Source organism: Dromiciops gliroides, chromosome 5 (genome assembly GCF_019393635.1).
Source record: "Dromiciops gliroides isolate mDroGli1 chromosome 5, mDroGli1.pri, whole genome shotgun sequence".
In the NCBI taxonomy this organism is placed as follows: domain Eukaryota; kingdom Metazoa; phylum Chordata; class Mammalia; order Microbiotheria; family Microbiotheriidae; genus Dromiciops; species Dromiciops gliroides.
This window is the reverse complement of record NC_057865.1, coordinates 199,578,814-199,599,640: the sequence shown is the minus strand read 5'-3', so window position 1 is coordinate 199,599,640 and position 20,827 is coordinate 199,578,814. Positions and strand designations below refer to the sequence as shown.

The 20,827-nt window shown below is 44.0% G+C and overlaps 1 protein-coding gene across 5 annotated transcripts; it reads left to right on the top strand.

Moving 5' to 3' along the window:
• The first annotated feature begins 1,979 nt into the window (after positions 1–1,979).
• On the top strand, positions 1,980–20,758 carry WASHC1 (WASH complex subunit 1). Of its 5 annotated transcripts, none has more exons than XM_043967027.1 (12): positions 1,998–2,093; positions 3,165–3,315; positions 3,665–3,818; positions 12,162–12,273; positions 12,511–12,657; positions 12,996–13,132; positions 13,339–13,471; positions 13,743–13,944; positions 14,029–14,193; positions 14,836–14,994; positions 20,267–20,335; positions 20,478–20,758. In XM_043967027.1, exons 3-12 carry the CDS (start codon positions 3,670–3,672, stop codon positions 20,615–20,617), a joined length of 1,413 nt encoding a protein of 470 aa, XP_043822962.1. In that variant the 5' UTR covers positions 1,998–2,093; positions 3,165–3,315; positions 3,665–3,669; the 3' UTR covers positions 20,618–20,758. The 5 variants fall into 5 exon arrangements, with proteins under 5 accessions (XP_043822961.1, XP_043822962.1, XP_043822960.1 ...); XM_043967025.1 differs by lacking the exon at positions 1,998–2,093 and adding an exon at positions 2,289–2,393; XM_043967024.1 differs by lacking the exon at positions 1,998–2,093 and adding an exon at positions 2,548–2,693.
• Positions 20,759–20,827: the final 69 nt, after the last annotated feature.

The window sequence follows — 20,827 nt, the reverse complement described above, 5'->3', positions numbered from 1 at the left end:
GTGTGTGTGTGTGTGTGTGTGTGTGTGTGTGTGTGTGTGTGTGAGAGAGAGAGAGAGAGAGAGAGAGAGAGAGAGAGAGAGAGAGAGAGAGAGAGAGAGAGAGAGAGAGGCAATTGAGGTTAACTGACTTGCCCAGGGTCACACACAGCTAGTGTCAAGTGTCTGAGGCAGGATTTGAACTCAGGTCCTCCTGAATCCAGGGCCAATGCTCTATCCACTGCCACCTAGCTGCCCCCTTTTCGCTCTTCTTAAATCTTGCTTCCCTACTACTCTCCACCCCACCCCAACCTCCCACCCAGTGACACTAGCACCCTTACTATTCATCAAACATTTGCCAGCTCCGTGCATTTTCACTGGCTGTCCCTGATATCAAGAACTCTTTTTCCTCCTCTTCTCTGCCTCTTGGATTTCCTGGCTTTTGTCAAACCTAAATGCCTCCTTCCCCTGCCCTCCTTAATTTTAGTCTCTTCTCTATTAGATTATCTCCATTTTATCCTGTATATAATTTGTACATAATTATTTGCATATTAGACTTTGAGCTCCTTGAGAGCAGGGACTGGTTTTTGCCTATTTTTGAATCCCTAGTGTTTAGCATGCCTGGCAGAGAAGTTTAGACAATGTTTGTTGACTTTTTGTTGTTGCTCACACATAACACTCCATCTTCAACCACATTTGGCCTGGAATGCATTTCCTCTTTACCTCAGCTTTCCGGAGACCCTAGGACTCTAAGCCTTTCCCGATCCTCCCCTCTTAGCAGCTAACACCTCTCCACCAAATTATGGGGTTTACTTTGAATAGACTTCTAAGGTTAAGCTCCTTAAGGGTAGGGACTTTGATTCTTGCTTTTTCATATCTAGTGCCTGGCATATAGTAGACATGGGGTTCTTAGTCTAGGATTTTATAATTTCCATATAATCGGTTTCCTTTATAAACCTGGTTTATTTCATGCATCCAAAAAGATGATGTATCGGATAGAGCACCGGGCTGGAGTCAGGAAGACCCAGTTCAATTCGGAACTCGAGACCGATTAGATATGTGACGTTGGACACTCAACCTGTCAACTCCAGTTGAGAAGAATAATAGTGCCCGACTCATGGTATTGTTAGAACGAAATGAGGTATTTGTAAAGCCCCTGGTGGCAGCTATTATTATTTTAAAACATTCAGAGGAAGAGTCTATCAGCTTCACCAAAGTGCCAAGAGGATCAATAACACCCAAAGGGTTAAGAATTCGTGTAGTCGGGGCAGCTAGATGGCCCAGTGGATAGAGCACTGGCCCTGGATTCAAGAGGACCTGAGTTCAAATCCGGCCTCAGACACTTAACACTTACTAGCTGTGTGACCCCGGGCAAGTCACTTAACCCCACCTGCCTCACTAAAAAAAAAGAATTCGTGTAGTCGACCCTTAATAAATGCCTGTTAATTGATCTCTAGCGGTTGGTCAGGGAACTTATCATATCCATCAGGGATTCCCCATATCAACCATTCTCACTTTAAAACAAAATTATGGTTAAAGGAAACTGAGATGTCGGAGTAGGTTTCCCTTCCTTGGAGGTCTCCGAGCAGAAGCTGGATGACCGCTTGACCGGCATATTATTATAGTGGGGGGCTTCCTGTCGCGTAAAAGCTGGACCCCCGGGCTTCCAGCTCTCAAACTCTGTGATTTAAAGAGGTTTGGGGGTCGTTCTGTTTTCCTTCAGACGCTCCTGCTCCGGTGGGCTCCCTAGGAAGAGATGCCCGGGGGGGGGGGGTTGGTGGGCGTGGGGGGGGAGTAGTGGGAGTCGGGGAAGTCACCGCCTGCGGGCCCGATTCAGGTCAGGGATCAGGGAAAGGAGGGAAAGGATAGACGTCAGGGAGCGAGCAAAGGGCGGATGATATTTGTGAGGCCACGGGAGGCATCCGCAGAGAGAGGGGCCCAGGGGCTGCTCGGGAGTCCGGCTCACGGGGGAGCGAGTGGAGGGCGTTAGGACCCGGCAGCTGGGGGAGGGGGAGGGAAGCGGAAACGGCGGACGTCAGACTCTCGGCCGGCGGCAGGGCCAGGCCCGGGGAATCGGGTCCAGAGGAGAGGCCGCGGCGCCTAGGCCAACTTAGGGGGTGAGTGGGTCAGAAGGCCGGGGGCGGGAAGAGGGGCACGCGAGAAGCAGAGGACGCAGTGACTCCGTCCTCCCTGAGCTGGGCCTGGCCGACGGAGTCCTGGGGAAGAAAGGACCCGCCCCATCAGGGATCCCCCACCGCCCTCGCTCCCGGAAGCCCGCGCCGTGCGCCGTCCCGGTTTTCACGTGGCTCCGCAGACTCCTCCCCCACCCCGTCGGGGCACGTTCACAGTGGTCCTGCTAGGCCTGCAACTACGGTGTCCTTGGACGGCCAACCCCACCCTACCTGAGAACTCGCTGGGTGGGAGTGCCCCTATGGGTCCGGCTCTAGTGACGTAGTGGGTTGTGGAGGACCCCCTCCCCCGCCTTGTCGGGCAGAGCATCCTCCCCCTCCCACCCTGCCCCCAGCTTGGGCTCAAGCTTGGACCCCCAGTGGGGGAGGAGAGTGGGGGGCGGGGCAGGAGGCAGAAGGAAGCTTGGGGAGCCGGGGGGAAGCGCTGGCCCTTCTCCGAGAGCGGCGGCGGGCAGGGCGGAAGGGAAGCCGGGGATTCCGGGTCCGCAGGCCCCGCTCGGTGGAGGAGCGAGGGGGCTACGAACCCGGGTAGCCTCTTCCCATTTCCCAGTGGGGCTGTGGTGAAAGGAGGAGAGATCCCCGACACCTGGCCTCATTCATGTGGGGAAAATGGGCAGCCGCGGACGCTCAGAGAGGGAGAGCGGTCGCCCATGGGCACCCAGCACTTGGAGGCAGGACGAATCCTCTGAGCAGTGCGGCCTCATTAAGGCCACCATTCATTGAGATGTCCCCCCCTCCCCCAGGGGCTGGGAGGCCAGGGCTGAGCTTAGTGCCGGGATCGTGATTAGTCCTATTTATAGGGGCTCTCGCCTTAATATTCCGCTTGGCACCTCTCTTGCCAATCAAATCAGTGCCGTCTGCGGTGTGATTGTGCTTTAGTGGCACCGGGGAGCCGAGTTAATTAAACCAAGTATAAATAGACTCTGCCCTTGTCTGCAATTTGCTGAAGTGCTGCTCCCCTTCCGCCTCTTCCCTCCCCCTCCCCCATCTCTCCTCCAGGCTTACACTCAGCCCACTCTGCGGTCTTGGGCCTGATCCTCCAGTCTGCCCCTGGTTAGTCTGCCCAAGGACCAGGCTTTGAGTCTCCCAGCCCGAGACCAAACTCGATGTTCTGTGCCCGTGGAGCTGCCCTGAGCAGCGTTTAGCACAGGTGGGGATCCCTCAGCTTTCTTTGGAACACATCCCATCACCACTATCTTCTCCCTCCCATTCATTCTCTGGGGCCCACCCACCTCAGACCGTAGTCTCTTCTTCCCCCAGGGTCCCCTTCAGCGGTCACCCCTCTATCTACCCCTCAGTCTCTCTCCCTCTTAGCAGCATCTACAAGGTCTGACCTATCCTCTTGCCTACTGTACCCCTGGACTCCCTAGTTGTTGGGGTACTGACAGCAAAGAAGGCACTAGATCTGCTGAGCTTGCCTCACTCCCACTTGTGTACTTGTGCGAATAGTGCCAGGATCGAGGAGATGGAGCCGATCTGACTTTGCCCCTCTCCCATAGGCACCATGACGACCATGACACAGTCACATTACCTGGAGGGCCAGGCCTACTCTGTGCCCTTGATCCAGCCGGATCTTCGGAGAGAAGAGGCTATCCAGCAGGTAGCAGATGCCTTACAGTACCTCCAGAAGGTCTCTGGTGACATCTTCAGCAGGTAGGCATGGCTCAGGGTGAAATGAACACGGGCAAAGACACCAACTATATACAAAGTAAATTGATTTCCCCAAGAAGGAGGGGAGGACACCAGAACCTGGGGGGATTAGAATAGGCCTCTGGTAGAGGGTGGCCCTGAAGAAAGGGAGGGATTCTATAAGATAAAGGTAAGGTGAGGATGTATTCCAGGCCTCCTGTAAAGTCACTGAGACAGGAGATGGAATAGTACATGTGGAGGGCAATCAGTAGGCCAGTTCAGCAGGACCATAGTGTACATGAATAAAAGCAGTGTACAGTAAGCCTGAGAAGGGAGGCTGGAGTCAGTGTAAACGCTATCAGTGCCAGAGAGGAGTTTAGATTTGGTCCTGGAGGCAAGAGAGGGTCATACTAGTGCCTAAGGAATCTCACTTTGGCAGTTGTATGGAGGATGGATTGGATGGAAGTCAGGAAGACCAATGGGAAGCTATTGTATTTGTCTAGGTAAAAGGGATGAGGATCTAAACTAGGATGGTACCTGTGCGCTGGAAGAGAAGAGGATGGATACAAGGTGTTCTGAAGTAAAAACAGACAAGATTTGACAACTGATTGAATGATGAGCTTGAGGTCTACCAAAACTCGCAAATCTTTTTCAGAAAAACTACCATCTGACCATGTTTCCATCATCTCATACTTAGGAAGTTGTTGCTTTTTTTAAACCCCAGAGTAAGGCTTTCTGTTTATCCTTGTTAAATTTCATATTATTAGATTAAGTTCAATATTCCAACTTGTCAAGATCCTTTTAAATCCGAACTCTGCCGTTCAGCACATTAGCTATCTCTTCCAGGCTTGTGTCATATGAAAATTTGATAAGCGTGCCATCTGTGCCTTTCTTTGTCATTGATAAAAATGTCCAACAGTACAGGGACAAGCATAGATCCCTGGGGCACATCACTGGAGATAAGGTACCAAGCTGACATTGAACCATTGCCATTCAACCAGTTCTGAGTCTCTGTAATTGTAATATCATTCAGCCCATATCTCTCATCTTTTCCACAAGAATTACATGAGATATTTTATCAAATGCTTTGCTAAAATCTGGGCAAATTATATCTACAATATTCCCTGAACCATTAGCGTAGGAAGAGAAATAAGGTGGTCTGTTCACTGTCTCTTTGATAATCAATTCTAGAATTTTTCCAGAAATTGGAGTCAAGTCCACACTCCTGCAGTTTTCAGACTCTATTGCCTTTCTTGAAAATTAGGATATTTGTCCTTCTCTAGTCAGTCAACAACAAGCATTTATTAAGCACCTTCTCTCTTCGAGGCACTAGGGATGCAAAAACTAAAGTCAACCACGAACATTGTCAGGGGAGAGACTGTGATCACAAATGTAAAAGTAGAAGGGACCTTAGAGTCTATCTACTCCAAACCCTCTCAATTTACAAGTGAGGAAGCTGAGGCCCCAGTAGCCTGTTACTTGTCCAAGGTCACCCAGGTAATAAGCACAAGAAAGAAGATTTGAACCTTAGTCCTCTAACTCTAGATCCAGTGCTCTTTCTACTGTACCATAAATATATACAAAATAAAGAAATACAAGGTAATTTTGAGGCTATGGAGTTCAGGAAAGGCCTTATGGAGAAGTTGGTGCTTACACCGCTCTTTGAAGAAAACTGGAGATTATGAGAGGCAGAGACGAAGGAGTGCATTGCAGAAGAGAACAGAAAAGCAAAGGCATAGAGATGGGAAATAGTGTTAAATGTGAGGAATGGCAAGAAGGCAAGTGTGGGTGCACTACAGCATTTGTGAAGCAGAGGAAAGTGTAATAAGGCTGAAAAGGTAGATTGGAACCACTGGAGTTTATTGAGGAGGAAAGTAACATGGTCAGACCTGTATTTCAAACCTACAGAACCTTTCTTCTTCTCTATGATCTTTCATATAACTGATAGAGACTGATGAATCATATCCACCAGTTCTTTTAATACCCAAGAATTTAGTACAGCCTGGCCAGACTTGAATTCATTCAGCTAGGTAATCTCCTACCATCTCCTTAATAATCTTGGATATCATCTCCCTCATACCCTTTTTTGTTGTCCCTTTTCCCCTCCAAAGGCCACTCCTTGACAGAAAAAAATCAGAAATAAATGGAGCAGTTCTGCGTTGTTTCTTGTCACTGATTGTCATCCTAGTCACCCTAAACAACAGCCCTATCCCTTCTTTGATCCTCTTCTTTCCCCTAACATAACTTTTTTAAAAATTTTCCTGTTTTCCTTTCCCTTCCTTGACAGCTTTAGCTCATTCTGAGTTGTCATCCTGATGATGCTGTTCTTACAGTACCATGCCACTTTTTTATATTTATTTTCTACTCTCTGCCCTTCAGTTAATCAACAGGCACCTCCTATGTGCCAGGAATTGTGGTAGCTAATGGCATAGTAGTGTTAGTAAGACCAGATTTAGATTAGAATTTACCCTGATTGGTCTCTTTACCACTGGAAGGATGAAATTGTCATTCTTACTTTGATCAAGACAAATCAGGAACTTATTAATTACTCTGCTTTTGGCAGAGAGAGTGGATGTCTGGATGACTGAAGTTCCCTCTGTTGTTGTTGTTTGGTTGTTCAGTTGTGTCCAGTGCTTGGCAAAACTACTGGAGTGGTTTACCATTTCTTTCTCCAGTGTGTCCCCATTTTACAGATAAGGACCTGAGGAAAATAGGGATTAAGTGATTTGCCCAGGGTCACACAACTAGTAAGTGTCTGAGGCTGAATTTGAACCCAGGTCTCTCTTATTCAGCTATTTGCTCTATCCACTGCACCAGCTAGCTGACACACATATTATTTCACTGTGCTAGGTTTGTGATTCATTTCTCTATTGCATCATTCATTTCCACTTGCTGTACAGATGGTCTCTGTTACACTCTTATCAAAAGACTGCTTCAGATTCTCCCCCCACTGTTTTTCACCCAGTAATTTCTGCCATGCTTCCTTCCCCCAACTCCTGGATTTCTTCACATGAGAATATGTTCTTTTTTCCCCCCCCCAGGGCAATGAGGGTTAAGTGACTTGCCGAGGGTCATGGAGCTATTAAGTTCCAAGTGTCTAAGGCTGGATTTGAACTCAAGTCCTCCTGAATCCAGGTCTGGTGCTTTATCCACTGCTCCACCTAGCTGCCCCTGAGAATATATTCTTTTTTTTTTCTTTTTCTTTTTTTTTTAGTGAGGCAATTGGGGTTAAGTGACTTGCCCAGGGTCACACAGCTAGTAAGTGTTACGTGTCTGAGGCCAGATTTGAACTCAGGTACTCCTGACTCCAGGGCCAGTGCTCTATCCGAGAATATGTTCTTACATGCATTGCTATTTCATCTCTCATTCATCCCTTGAAAGGCACACTCATCCAGAACCATTCTATTTTTATCCCATCAGGTCTCAATGTTAAGGTCAAATTTGCCACTTTGCATTAAGAACTCTCCTTTCTTGGATTTTTGTTTCCTGGAACTTTCTGAAACTGCTGTTCTTCATTTATTGCAACTATTCTTTATGCTATCTAGGTTGGTATATATAAAAATTCAGTTAGATTTTCAAGTCATCAGGCAAAAAAAAATTTGACCATCCTTTGAAGGGTATACTCTACCCTTGGCCAGGAGCTTGTCATATTTAAACTGTAGTCCTGCAGATTTCCCTCACTATCATCCCCACATTCTCTTTAATTTTCAATCTCTTCATATCTTCTGGTTCCTTCCCTGTTACCTATAAACACATCTGTCTCCCCCATCCTTAAAAATCCTGAAGAGATCCTATCACTCCTTGCTAGCCATTGTTTTTCATCTTTCCTGCCCTTCTCAACAAAACTCCTTGAAAAAGCCATCCAGCTTTGGTGCCTCCACTTTCTCTCTTCTAGATCCTATGAAGAGATTATCGTGGAGTTGTCAATTCCAGGAATGGACATAGACATCAAATGAATGTTAGAAAAAAAACCCAAACCCGTCAAGTATGGCTGAGTGACTGGATGTTTGTCATGCTGTAAAGGAGATATGGATTTTTGGTGGTCTTTGGGTTTTGTTGTTGTTTTTGTTTTGTTTGTTTTTGCAGGGCAATGAGGATTAAGTGACTTGCCCAGAGTCACACAGCTAGTAAGTATCAAGTGTCTAAGGCTGGATCTGAACTTAGGTCCTCCTGAATCCAAGGCCAGTGCTTTATCCACTACACTGCCTAGCTCCCCCCTGTTGTTGTTTTTAATCCAGGTGTTTGGGTTGCTTTTTTTTTTTGACTCTGTACCCAGTCCAGTCAATCAGCAATCATTTATTAAGTACCTGCTTTGTACCAGTCATTGTGCTGGGCACTGAATAAAGACAAAAATGAAACAACTCCTTCTCTCAAAGAGCAAAGCCAAAACCCAGACCCATCTCTGTCAAGAACTGAGATGTTCTGCAAAGTCAAGTCAATTCAACAAATGTTTATTGAGTGCTTGCTATGTGACCAGCACTTTGGTAGGTATGGCCAGGAATATAAAAGAAAAGTATAAGATACCTTCTCTTCCAATCTAGTTATAAAGTCAAGACAGACAAATATAGACCAGTATCCAGAAGACCTTTATTCCCTGCTCTACAAGTCACTTTAACCTTTCTTTTTCCTCATCTATAAAATGAAGGGATTGGCAATTGATGATCTCTAAGGTTCCTTTTAGCTTTAAATCTCTAATTCCATGATTTACCAGGGAGTGGGTAAAATATCATCACATCTATTTTCAGAGAAGATAACAAGGATCTGGATGTTCATAAACCCTTTCTGAGGTGGAGATTTTCCCCCTGATTTGCTAGTGCCCTCCCCACGTGCCCTTATTATCTTAATATACAAGCTGTTCCCAATTTCTAGCCCCAGGCTCCTAGGACTCTAGTTTTGAGGACAAAGACAGGTGGAAGGAAGAGAATTTTTGAGCCAAATGAATTCTCTCATTCCATCTTAACATCTCTCTTCCACCTTTGATACCAGATTTCCCTTTCTCTGGTTTAAGTAGGAACTGTCTGCTCTGGTCCCATTCCAACCAGGTGAATTAGAGCCTAGAAAATGTGACAGCAGAGATTTTCAGAGAGACAGAAAGAATTACAAGTACCTCCCACCAGATTTCTGCTCCTTCCAACCTTTTCTTGTCTGTTCTGCCCATATTATCTCCCTCTCCTCCTCTAGCTCCCTATTTCTCAGCTACCACCTCTGCCAGCTTCACCTGAGAGAAACTACACCCAGATCTATGGTTCCTGGATCTCCATCTGCCTTGTAGGACTTGTTTGATAGGAGATGTATGTTAGGGGTTAGGGAACAATTTTTTTGGTTTACAGCTTGGATACAACTGACCTGTATACTTACTCCTTTTCTTACCTCTACCTGATAGCTTTACCTGAGGGGGAGCAGCTTTCTCTTGGGAAAGTGGGGAATATTCAAGGAGGTAGAGTTAGTATTACTACACAGATTTCCTTCTTTACATTTTCTTCCTCTCCCCTTCCCCCCTTCTTTTACCCTCTCTCTTTTTCTGCCTCTCTCCAGTGATTGGCACCTGGGAGTGCACCAGGTTACAGAACACTCAATCAGCTGCTTGCATAATTAGCAGATTGTTCTTAATTATCCCAAGAGCTGAGGAGGGGAAGGTGAAGAGAGCTTAGGTTCAATTTTATTTTTTTTATTTTTATTTTTTTGCCTGGGGATAGGAGAGAACAGAATGGGAAGGGAGGAAAGAAGAGAAGCCAGTGATTAAAAGTCAAGGGCCTTTGGGGGAGCACCAGAACAGGAATTGGCTTTGCTGACTTACATGCTGAGGATTTGGCATAGTTCATTCTGGTACATCTTTAATGTAGAGGGCAGCTTCTATAGAGATCAGGCCCAGAAGGATACAATGCATGGGTTTGGGGGATGGAAAACCTTCTTTGGAGCTAGTGGGGCTGGCCAGGGTTTTTTCTGTTTGGAGTCAAAACCTGGGTTTTGACCCTGACTCCTGCCTTGACATATGAGATTTGACTATAATGAGAAAAGATTGGGGCAGCTAGGTGGCAGAGTAGATACCACTGGTCCTGAAGTTGGGAGGACCCAACTTCAAATCCTACCTCAGACACTTACTAGCTGTGTGACCATGGGCAAGTCACTTAACCCCAGTTGCCTTAAACATCTGGGGCCATCTTCAGTTGTCCTGATGTATATCTTGCCACTAGACCAGATGGCTCTGGAGGGAGAAAGTGAGGTTGGTGACCTTGCACAGCCCTCCCTAACTTAAATCCAATTCACTACAAGTCATGACATCACCTCAAGGACATGATCCTCTTCAAGAACAAGGACCAGCAACAATAATGAGAGAATTTTTTTAAACACAGTATAGCTTGGAATAGGATATTAGAAGGTATCTTAGAAATAATTTAGCTCAACCTTTCCACCTAATTCATAAAATCCTTTTTATTGTTTTTATTTTTAGTGAATTGATTTTTTCCCTGAGATTGTATTTTAATTTATTTAGCATTTTATTTTCCCCAATTACATGTAAAAAAAAAGTTTTAACATTTGTTTTTAAAACTTTGAGTTCCAAATTCTCTCCCTTCCTCTCCCCAACCCTATTGAGAAGGCATGCAGTTCAATACAGGTTATGCATGTGTAGTCATGCAAAACATTTCCATATTAGTCATGTTGTGGAAAAAAAAATAGACAAAATACCTCAAGAAAAATAAAGTAAAAAAATTTTATGCTTCAATAAATTGTTTCTCTGGGGAAGGATAGCATCATAAATCCTTCAGAGTTGTCTTGGATTATTGTATTGCTCAGAATAGCTATGTCATTTACAGCTGATCACAATATTGCTGTTACTTTGTACAAAGTACATTTCACTTTGTATCAGTTCGTATAAGTCTGTCCAGGTTTTTCTGAGAGCACCCTGTTCATTATTGAAATTCTTTTTAACAAAGGGGAATGTGGTGGAAAGAAAGCTAGTCAGGAGATTTGGACTCAAGTGCTGAGTCCAGTCCTTATTATCTGTGTAAGTACAGCTGAGTCACTTAATCTGTTTGAGCCTCAGTTTCTTCATCCATAAAATTTGAGCATAAGGAAAATTAAAGTTACAGCTGCATAAACAACACATTGACTAGTTAATTAAAAGGTATTCAATTTAATTCTACAAATGTTAAGTAAAAGCCTATTATGTACAAGGCACTGGTGATATAAGAACAAAAATTAAACAGCCCCTATCCTTAATAAGTCTATGGCCTACTGGAGAATACACAAAAGCAAAATAATCTGCATTTTAATAACATTTCATAAAAATAGTATTTCAAATTGTATAGTCACCAAATCTCCAAAAAGTCTTATTCTGCTGCCACATTGTGGTATTACAGAGAGCAGACTTTGTCAAAGGCAGCTTCCCCTGTTTGTTCCTGTTACTGTATTTTGTGGCCAGACAGAAAGTTTACATGATAGTCCTTTAAATACTGATACTTTGGTGACAGAATTTTGAGGTCTTGGGCAGGATTCTCAAAATAACAGTAAATGGGGAATGTATCATACTCAGAAAAAAATCCTAGACTTTTTAACCCTCACCCCCAATGACAACCAAAAAAGTATCAGTAACTAACCTTAATCCGTATGCCTCCTTTACTTTCTGTACTAAATATTCATGACAATAATGCACATACATATCAAGGGATACTTGATAAGCCAGAGGAAGGACCTTGTACCTAGTAGACTTAACAGGTATGTTTGAACTTCTGTTAAATTGGTATAAGGAGGTGCTGAAACCTATTAAGGTTTGTGTGTAAAAAGGGCTGCCTTTTGTTGAATAGTGTGAAAATCTTGTGATACCAGAATTTGTTAGCATTTTTAGTACTTAAGTCTGTTCAAATGAGACCTCTTTTAGGTATAGGGAAGGTTCTGGTGTTTCTGCCCACTTATAGTATATCTTTGGTAGGGCAAGAGTTAGTTAGGTCTGTAAGTTTGTTTAAGTCGTTTTGTACAACCCCTAGCAGATGGGAGCCCTTAAGTCTAGACAGACCCTTCAGAAGTCATCTGCAGCACCAGGACAGCCCAAGGAGATACACTACTCTTCTAAGAATACAGTCCTTGGGGCAGCTAGGTGGCACAGTGGATAGAGCACCGGCCCTGGAGTCAGGAGTACCTGAGTTCAAATCCAGCCTCAAACACTTAACACTTACTAGCTGTGTGACCCTGGGCAAGTCACTTAACCCCCAATTGCCTCGCTAAAAAAAAAAGAAAGAAAGAATACAATCCTTTATCCCCAGCACCTTGTCTCACAGACTTATCCGGTGGACACTGGGGCAAAAAAGGGTTTGGGACAAAGAATTTTTGGAGTGGCACCTCATTCATAGGTGTTGCTCTTTGTGGCAGGATTTCCCAACGTGTAGAAATGAGCCGGAGCCAGCTGCAGGTCATTGGAGAGAGGGTCTCTTTGGCTCAGGCCAAGATCGAGAAGATCAAGGGCAGCAAGAAGGCAATCAAGGTAATGGGCATCACAATCTCTCTCCTCCCCTTGCTCCAAGCATCAGTCTACAAATCCTGACTTATTTGGGGTGAGCCCTGGGCCTCCCAGCCTATTTCATGTTGCTGCTCTTACCTGGGGGTTAGTACTTCATAACCACCATAGCTTTTCCTCCCAAGCTATTCCTCATCACAATGGGGTGTTCCACCAAAGGGAGAGATCTTTCCCTCTCTAAAAGCCTCCTCTGCCTCCCTGCAGGTGTTCTCTAGTGCCAAGTATCCAGCCCCAGATAGACTGCAAGAGTACAACTCCATCTTCTCAGGAGCCCAGGATCCTGGGGCTCAGAGGCGCATCCGACACAAGATCCAGAGCAAGCACCGACCCCTAGATGAAAGGGCCCTGCAGGTCTGAACTCCCAGGAGGGATGAGAGTAGGGAGATGATGGGCTGGTCAAGCTTGGTGGGAAAAGTGCTGGGTAACTAAACAACTCTAAAGGTGGTCCACTTAAGTTCACTGGGCCTTCATTTTCTCATCTATGAAACAGAAAAAAATATTGATTTATGTAGGATAACTGCCAGAAAGGTTTTGTAAAATTTAAAATGCCATATAAACATGCTGTTACAAAATGAGTTCATGCCTAACCCTGGTGCTGTATGTCACTGTCCACTGTCCTGGTAGTAAAAAAGCAGGTTGACTTGTGGTTTGCTCACTTCTCTCACCCCGCCCCCCCCCTTCATCCTCAGGAAAAACTGAAGTACTTCCCTGTGTGTGTGAGCACTAGACCCCAGCCTGAAGATGAGGCCGAGGAGGGACTTGGGGGCCTTCCCAGCAACATCAACTCCCTCAGCTCCTTGCTGCTCTTCAACACCACTGAGAACCTGTATGACTGGCTTGAGAGCAAAGGGGGGCAGGATTGATATCTGGAGGGATGTGGGAGTGATAAGAAAGCTTGTGGAGCCAACAGAGCTTCACTTCTCCATATAACCCCCCTTTCCTAGCTGTAAACCTGACCCTAGAGGAAGCAAAGAAGATAACCCTACCCTCCACTCAGGTGATTGCTAACTATGCCTACTCTCCATCCCTCAGGTACAAGAAGTATGTCTTTCTGGACCCTCTGGCCGGGGCTGTGACAAAGACTCATGTGACACTAGGGACAGAAACTGAAAAGTTGTTTGATGCCCCCTTATCCATCAGCAAGAGGGAGCAGCTGGAGCAGCAGGTAATGTGTGTCAGAGGTGGGTAAAGTACTGGGAGTGAGGCTTCAGAGCCTAGGAACTATCTGAGCATGTCTCTGAAGCAAGTGCTTTGTAAACTATTAAGTACTATGAATTAATTTAAGCTATTGTTAAGCTTTCTTTTAGTGGGAGGAAGGGGGACCCACCTAGCCCGTTATGTTTTTTGATCCCAGCCAGGTATAATCTGGCCTAGGTATATCCCACCCCATCCTCCGACCCCCAACCAATTTCTCCACCTCTTGCTTGCTCTTTTAGGTAGCAGAGAATTACTTCTATGTACCAGATCTGGGCCAGGTGCCTGAGATTGATGTGCCATCCTATCTGCCAGACCTTCCTGGCATTGCTGATGACCTCATGTACAGTGCTGATCTAGGTCCTGGCATAGCACCTTCTGCCCCTGGCACCATTCCTGAGCTACCCACCTTCAATACTGAGCTTGCTGAGCCATTTAAGCCAGGTATTCTGAGTAGGAGGAGAGATTGTTATTCATACATTATTTCTCTGGCCCCAGCTGAGGTATAACATGATACTTTATTTGCAGAAACAGATGCTGACACACCAGTAGCACCACCACCACCTCCACCACCCCCTCCTCCTCCTCCACCAGCCCCTGCAGGATTGGTCAGTGCACCTCCACCCCCACCTCTGCCCCAGCTCACCTCAGCCCAGCCAGCCAGTGAGGACAACAGCAGCATGGCTCCTTCAGGTACAGTAAGCGTCTCTTACACTGGCAATTGGGATGGAAACGGGGAGTTAGAGGTCTGCCAAGGTCAAACTCATGGGAACCTTGGACATTTTATCTGAAGGGTAGTCTCTGGATCTAATCCAGTAGCCTCAAACTGCACACATTCACTGCTGGTTCTTTTAAAAAATATTAGCTCTTCTAAACAAAGGGACAAGGAGCTACATACTATAATTGGGGGGAGAAGGGAATATAGATCTTAATCTCATTTATGTATCTGAGCACACTGTTATTGAATAAGTAGTTTTAAGTAAATGCTTTTTTGATGAACTAGAAATCCATATTTGTAAGCAGGGCTTTCAACTTCATTTACTAGGTAGCAAAAAGGGAGCAGTCCTTGGGGGCAGCTAGGTGGCACAGTGGATAGAGCACCAGCCTTGGAGTCAGGAGTACCTGAGTTCAAATCCGGCCTCAGACACTTAACACTTACTAGCTGTGTGACCCTGGGCAAGTTGCTTAACCCCAGTTGCCTCACTTAAAAAAAAAAGGGGGAACAGTCCCTTCCCTCCCTTACAGGTTAAGCTGTAAGCAAGTATTTGGAAGCTAAAGTCCTTGCTCAGTTTGGCTGACCCATTCTGGCGTTTGCCTTCTCTCCCTCTCCTTCAGTCACAGTTCACGTACCCCCTAAGGAAGTAGTCGATCCTTCCAGTGGAAGGGCAACCCTGCTAGAGTCAATCCGCCAAGCTGGAGGTATTGGCAAGGCCAAGTTACGGAGTGTGAAAGAGCGAAAACTGGAGAAAAAGAAGCAGAAGGAACAGGAACAAGGTAAGGACTGCCCTCACTCCTGCGACAAAAGGTTCCAGAACCCTGAAGGCCATTGCTTCTTTCTGCTTAGCGTGACAGGGCCCAGTAAAGAATGCTGGGACATCCCTTACCCTAGAGCTGTTGAAAGATGCCTTTGCCCATCCATGCTTTATGTAGCATTGCTGTTGGCCGGGACTCACTGTATCAAAAACACCTCTTACCGGACTCTCATCCTCCAAACTTGCTTCCTCCTAGTTTAGAAGGATTGAGGCATAAGGAGAGAGAGAATGAAAGGAGGGTAGGGCAGAAATGTTGGAAACAGAACACTTCTTGGCATGGTGAGATCCTGTATCTCTGAGGTGGAGTAAAGGAGTTTGAGGGTACATTAGCGTGGATGGTGAAGTCTCCTCAGAAGGGGAAGAGTTTAGGAAGAGAAGATGACAGGTAGGTACTGAACTTCTTGAGGAAAGAAAGAGATGCTCTAGGGACCAGTATATAACAACCACGATTATCCAGACTGGATAAAAAAATGCTGATACTTTGAATATGAGAAGAGGAGAGGTTGTTCAGTGATGGTGCTAAAAATTGAGTCTGGAAGTGGCAGTGGGAGCAAGGAGTCTTCCAACTCCATCATTTTTTCAGGGGCTTGATTGAGAGGAAGGCTGAGAAGAAAGTTATTAGTGAGAAGCCAGCTCTCTCTCAGAACTGAAGATAGGAGTGTAAAGAAAGAGGGAAGTTTGTTCAATATGGAACAAATATCTCAGGGAGCATGGTGAAGAGGGTCAGATCAGGACTCAGGTACAGTAAGGTTGAGACTTCGGATAACTTTCTTTTATGAGGCTGGTGATAAGGAGAGAAACAGGTGGTAGGAAATTGTTAGAGTAATAGATGAAAAACAAAGCCCAGTATATTGTAGCCCCTCTCCCAAGTCAAGGACAATGTTCCTGGATGAATCTTGGGGTGATCTGGCCTCAGTTTGCTCTTCACTCATTTCAAAAGTTTGTAGAAATAAGAAATTTTAAATGCTGTAAAAATCTATGTTCGTTTATCAGATTCAGTTAGAAGGGGCCTCAGAGGCCATCAAGTTGAGTCTGCACAGTAATCCCTTTCTACACTATAGCCCCTGTTAAGGGTTAAAATTCTAGCTAGTCTGTCTAAAATATTTAATGAGTGGTCGCCAATAAATTATAAGCTTTAGCAAGAGTTAGACTTTTAAGCATTTATTAAGGAGAATAAGAATTTGGTAAAGAGAGAGAAAGGCCTAGATTCCTATCTATTAAAGGGAGAGCACATTTCTAGCTCCGCTCTCCACCAGAGTCCAGATGAAAGAGCCCCAGAGCGAGCGCCAGTCTCTTCCTTCCTCCTCCCACTAGCCCGCGTCACTTCCTGACTCCTGGTCTTGCCCTCAAAGACCTTCGCTTCATGGGCAGAACTCTTCTACAGTTAAGTCTCCAGCAGGTGGCGTCATTCCAATCGTTACAGTCCCCCCTGTTGTTCCTCAAGAAACAAAATGTTTCCTTGACGGAACAGTAAAAACAATATAATAACTATTGCTAACTAATAATATGTGAACAACAATATAGAAAAGGAAGAGAGGAAAGTTTTGTCCAGAGGGGCGATTTTTTTTTGTCCTCATGAACCGACGCTTTGACATTAGTCTTGCAAAGGGAGGGCCTCTGCAGAGAATACATGTTACAGATGGTGTATATTATAACAGAAAGAGAAAAAAAAACAACAAATCAAAACTGTTCATTTAAAGTCTCTGAAAGTCTTTTCTCAGATGTCCTCTAGGTGTAGTCGTAGAATGGAAGTCTTTTCAGGGGTTGATGTGTAGATGCTGGTAATCAGTCAGGAAAATTTCCTACAAAATTGAGCTTAACACAACTTTAAAATAGCTTTGTCAATAATCAAATCAAACAATGAAAGTTCTCAAAAACATGTCTAAGGGAATTCAGAATCTTAGTTGTTACACATGAAACATATAATAAAACAAAAATTGAAACATTCTTTAAAATTATAATATTACTATAGTCCCCCCCTTATGGAGGGTAATTGAGAAGACAATTGCTGCAATATTAATTATTAAAAATAATTTTTTATCTTTGTTTCATCACTTTTTGCATCATCTGCCTAATTATCCTCATGCCATTATGAGAAATTAAAAAATCTAATATAATTGGTAACAGGTGTCAAGGCCAAATTCAACACTGTATTTATCATGACACCTGAGATAATTATGGGGGTTACCATAAAAGAACAGAGAAATGATGGGATATGAGCATGCCCACACTTGAGCAATATGTACTGCCCATACAGTATGCCAGGCTTAAAATAGGTGGATGGAATATATGTCCATGCCACCGAACATATTGGAAGAAACTGAGTCAGACTTAATCAGATGCATGGGATTGAGATGTCCATGGCATCAGGCATATAGGAGGGAGCATAGAAGCCAGGTGTAGAAGTGAGATGGGTGGGATGAATACTTCCAGCCATCTGTACAATATTGTGGGGAAAAAGAGAATAAAATATTAAACCAAGAGAATCCAACCTCAACATTTGTCAAAAGCTGTTCCCTCGGCCATACCTTGACTTCATGCATGTCTCCCCTCATGTGACAGTTCAGTGTCTGCTCTTGCATGTATTCCTCTTGTGATTGGATGGCATCTTGGCCAACTGGCATCTGATAACTCAGAATAAAGGCAATTAATGTCTTAAATGATAAGTTCCCATAATCCAAGTCTCATATGGATTTAAAATTGAGGATAATAAATGATTGCAAAAAATGTGAATACATCTTGACTCAAAATATAATATATAATTATGCAACAATTTCAAATAATACCCTTTTTTTTACTTAGTATACAATTACTTTTGTGAAAAATCAGAACATACTTAAATACAAGTTAAAGCACAACAGAATCTCAAAGAACTTTTTTTTTTTTTTGAAAATAGAAAACTTTTACAAATGTTCCCCTCTTTTTTTGGGGGGGGGGAATATGCTTATCAAAAATAATACTTCTAGAATCAATTTACACTTGCCATGGCAACCAATTTGCCAGGGAAATGCTTTAAAGAGTTTGATCAAATAATCAGTTGAGAAAAAATAACAAAAACAAACAACTCAGAATATGGGAGCACAATACTCCTAGAATTAACATTGTATAATAAAATCAAAACCATCTTGCAATGTTTCAAAATTAGATAGACAAATGAATAGAAGAAAATACACATGGAACAATAAAAGACAATGAAATTCAAACTAAGGAAGTCTAAATGAATGTGAACTTAATATTAATAAGAGTATTATAAAATATAAACTTGATCACATGACTATAAAAAGCTTTTACAAATATTCTCCTTGTTTTAAAAACTAAATATAAAACACAATCTCAAAAGCATGAAAATCTCTATGAAAATAAACCCATACCATTAATTTCAAAATGTATATATAATAGCATAGAAATCCTATGTAACCTCTGAACTGACATTATTACTCTGAGTGAATTCAGAACACTTTTGATTCCGATATCTAAAATCCCCAATACTCATATCAATACCTTGCTGCTTACTTCTACATTTCTGTAAAATATGTACCCTTCCATGGCAAAAGAAGCAGAGTCTTGAACTATGGTGATGATTGTCATTCTTATTCAGCTTAAGTTTTTCTTCTTTAACCCCTCTATATTGTCTGTCAGTCTTTTCACCATACAAATGCTTTATAAGATTACTAATTAAAGACAAAAGCAGGTTAGCAAAATTATGAACAAAACAAGCATATCTGGAATTTAAAGAGTTTTCTAAGATTGTCTCAGAAGCACAGCCAGCCTGGGGAAGGGCTGAGCCTGAAGCTGCAAATGCAGTTAGAGAAAGTTGAGCATGCGCATTAGATCTTTGGACTTCCCGGGCCAGGGAAGCAATGGGCTTGGCCATGGGAGGAGTAGAGGGTGGGGTTTGGAGAGGAGGGGAGGGACCAGAGCAATTAGAATCAGACTTAATTTTGAACTCAGGCCTGGATTCCTCTTCCCCCACTTGGCCTCCAGGTGCTAGGGGATTAAAAGCTTCTAGAGGGTGGGTCATTGCCTCCAGGCATGCAAAATTAGAGCAACAATTAGTGTTAGAATTGGGAAAAGCTGCAGGAATCTCTTCAGGTTTCTCTGAAAAAGCATGGTTGGGAGAGGGAGAGATATTTCCTTGTGTGAGTAAGTTGCTGGCTCTTTTAACAAAAATAAAAAGAAAAATAGAAAATCCACAAAAACAAAGCATTAACATGATCTTATCTCCCATTTGTCCGGTTAAACAGACTAAAATCAAAAATAGGATAATTAGGGAGTTTAAAAGGTCCATTCGAAAAAATTTAAAGGAAAACACAGCCAGTACACCAGTACTTAGCAGTTAAAAGGGTAGGGGAAATTTCTTACCCAACCGGAAGATCAGAAGTGAGGTTCAGCTTTCCTCTTCGTGGTCAGCCATCTGTTAAGGGTTAAAATTCTAGCTAGTCTGTCTAAAATATTTAATGAGTGGTCGCCAATAAATTATAAGCTTTAGCAAGAGTTAGACTTTTAAGCATTTATTAAGGAGAATAAGAATTTGGTAAAGAGAGAGAAAGGCCTAGATTCCTATCTATTAAAGGGAGAGCACATTTCTAGCTCCGCTCTCCACCAGAGTCCAGATGAAAGAGCCCCAGAGCGAGCGCCAGTCTCTTCCTTCCTCCTCCCACTAGCCCGCGTCACTTCCTGACTCCTGGTCTTGCCCTCAAAGACCTTCGCTTCATGGGCAGAACTCTTCTACAGTTAAGTCTCCAGCAGGTGGCGTCATTCCAATCGTTACACCCCTAATAGTCAAACAGCTTGAAGACAATTACTAAGGAATACCCTCCCCTAAGGCAGCCCATTCTGTTTTGAAATGTTAGGGGCAGCTAGGTGGCACAGTGGTTAGAGTACCAGCCCTGGAGTCAGGAGGACCCCAGTCCAAATCCAGCCTCAGACACTTAACACTTGCCAACTGTGTGACCCTGGGCAAGTCACTTAACCCCAATTGCCTCACCAGAAGAAAAAAAATAGAAAAAAAAATTAGAATAATTTTTCTTATGTGAACCCCAAGTATTTTTTGCCACTCTTCACTTATTACAATGCCATATTTATTGCTTGTTGGTGCTAGCTCTCCACTGCCAGACTGATGCTCTAATAATCCTTTGGAAGATAAAAAAAGAGGGGTGATAATCATGAAAGTATAACCCTGTGACATTTCCTATCCTTCCCCCCACAATCAAACCATGACTTTTTTGTTACAGTGAGAGCCACAAGCCAAGGTGGTGACCTGATGTCAGATCTCTTCAACAAACTAGTCATGAGACGCAAAGGTAAGTAGTTGTAGTGGGGCCCTGATACCTCCTTCCAGGACCGTATTCATGATTCATCCATCCAAACTGTGCCTCTTGCTTCTAATTATTTGGAGCTGAGGCAGCCCAGCCTTTTCTCACTTTGGCAATTTTTTCCTTTCAGGCATCTCAGGGAAAGGACCTGGAGCAAGCACTGGGGAAGGACCTGGGGGAGCCTTTGCCCGAATGTCAGACTCAATTCCACCCCTACCAATGCTACAACAACCACCTGGAGAAGAAGATGAGGATGAATGGGAGTCATAGGAAGGCCCCTGCTTTCCCTGGAAGTCACACCTGAGCTGTTGCCCCAAGTCAGATGAAACATGGACACCCTCATAGTGTAACCCTGATTTAGTTCTTATTAAAGGTTCCTCAGCTCATCCTGGAGATGGGGGATGGAACACATATTGTTTATTTATAATTCACCTCGGCTCCAAGGCTCTCTCCCCTCTACCAGCATGTTTCACTCTTCCA